The sequence below is a fragment of the Austrofundulus limnaeus genome, unplaced genomic scaffold (assembly GCF_001266775.1).
Source record: "Austrofundulus limnaeus strain Quisiro unplaced genomic scaffold, Austrofundulus_limnaeus-1.0 Scaffold2408, whole genome shotgun sequence".
In the NCBI taxonomy this organism is placed as follows: Eukaryota; Metazoa; Chordata; class Actinopteri; order Cyprinodontiformes; family Rivulidae; genus Austrofundulus; species Austrofundulus limnaeus.
Genome location: NW_013954810.1, coordinates 22,460 through 24,441, shown reverse-complemented (window position 1 = coordinate 24,441; position 1,982 = coordinate 22,460). Strand labels below are relative to the sequence as shown.

At 30.4% G+C, this 1,982-nt stretch overlaps 1 protein-coding gene across 1 annotated transcript in view; it reads right to left on the bottom strand.

The window, feature by feature from the left end:
• The window catches only part of pif1 (PIF1 5'-to-3' DNA helicase homolog (S. cerevisiae)), a gene marked incomplete at its 3' end in the record, with an annotated part of 10,372 nt that overhangs the window by 4,649 nt on the left and 3,741 nt on the right, over window positions 1-1,982 (bottom strand). The window contains 1 exon segment of the mRNA XM_013999679.1: window positions 642-767. Coding sequence (XP_013855133.1) covers window positions 642-767 — 126 coding nt within the window.

Here is a 1,982-nt window from a genome sequence, read left to right as displayed (position 1 = left end):
ATTATGCAGTCAGTATTGGGAGCACTATAACTTCCTCATATTTTGTTATTTGAACCATTCATATATCAAATAGCCTCAGTCAGTAACTGTAACTTTATACCTTGACTTTAGTTTTTGTAATTTAAAACGGTTTTGAAAAAAAAATTGGTCAAATAAATAACTCAACATTCACACCAAATTTGAAATGCTACACTGTACCTTTTAAGTTATGGATATAATTTTGATTTAAAAATATTAAATAGATTTATATAAGTGGTTGATATTTATAATTAATTAGTAATCTTAAACTTTCACTGCTGAAAATTAAATATTAGCGTTCATTTTGGGGAGCTTGAAAAATCAAGAAATGTGCTGGCAGGAAGAAGTCTCACTCTTGTCAATAATTCAATAAAAAACAATAAAGAAAAAAAAGTTAAACACACAGCACCAAATCTGTGCTTCTTATCGTCAGAAAAACAAATAAACATTTGTTTCTGCTCATAATACTTTCTAATTTAATTATACATTTTGACAAAAACCTGAAAATTGGCCAATTATTTCTATCACTGGACATATTGAAGCCCTCTTCACATTCAGAACCATCAATTATGTATGTCTTTATAAATCTGATTTCCTGTGAGGCAAAACAACAAACGACAGACCTGCAAAGCTGTGCAGCGTTGTTCCACCGATGTGACACGCAGCCACTCCTGTGCTCGCTGTGGCAAAAGTGCTTTTAGGTGGTAGAGATCCCAGAATCCTCTTGAGCAGGAAGGACTTTCCTGTTCCTGGAAACAAAAACATACAAATGTTCAAATCTGTTGACTTGAAAAAAGGGCCATTTCCCTTGAAAAGTTGAATAAATACAGCATTAGAGGATTAGCACTWCAGTGGGTATCTAGTTATCYGACTAACAGGAAACAGTTTCTWCAGGTAAATAAGATCTGAATTACGTAAAATAAGCTGTGGWGTTCCTCAGGRTTCTATACTTGGACCACAGCTGTTTATTTTGAATGTGAATGATCTGGTCAATGTGTTGAGGTTTTTAAAATGTATTTTGTTTGCTGATGAATTTCTTTATTTTGGTTAAAACATTGAACAGATGTTGATGACCATACAAACAGAATTTATGAAAATATAAACGTGGTTTCATCTGAATAAGTTATCAGTAAATTTGGACAGAACAAATTACATATTTAGAAATAGAAATGAAAATATTCAAGCCCCATTCAGAATGAATGAAATTCATAGTCAGTGAAATGAATTTTTTGGGTGTCACCACATGAGAAGCTCACATGGAGATCTCATATTAATTACTTAAGTGTAAAAATAGCAAAAACTATTGCAATACTGTATAAAGTAAAATAGTTCCTAAATGATAAAGCATTGTATGCATTATATCATTCAATGGTTGTACCACATTTAGTATATTGTCTGGAAGTTTGGGGAAAAACATGCAAAAACTCTTTCAAATAATATTTTTATTTTACAGAAAGATTTGTCTGCAGAAAACATTATGGTCATCCAACAAACATTATTTCATCAGTTGAAATTATTGACATTTCATGATCTTGGTTAAGTAATTTGCAAGTTATGTATAAGACAGGCAAAAACTCTTTCAAATAATATTTTTATTTTACAGAAAGATTTGTTTGCAGAAAACATTATGGTCATCCAACAAATATTTCTTCAGTTGAAATTATTGAAATTTCATGATCTTGGTTAAGTAATTTGCAAGTTATGTATAAGACTCATAAAACATGGTTATCATTAAATATCCAGACAAAATGTATTAAAAGAGAGTCAGTATAACCTTAAGGGACAGGAGATTCTTGTTAAACCTCCATTTAGAACGAGTCTGAAGGGGCATTATCACTCAGGGAACAGCTTTATGGAACTGTTTCAGTTTCAATTCTTTATTAATTTCATTAAAACAAAACAAACAATTTTATATACAACATACAATAAAAAGAAAAATATAAAAAGAAAAACGAGAATATATA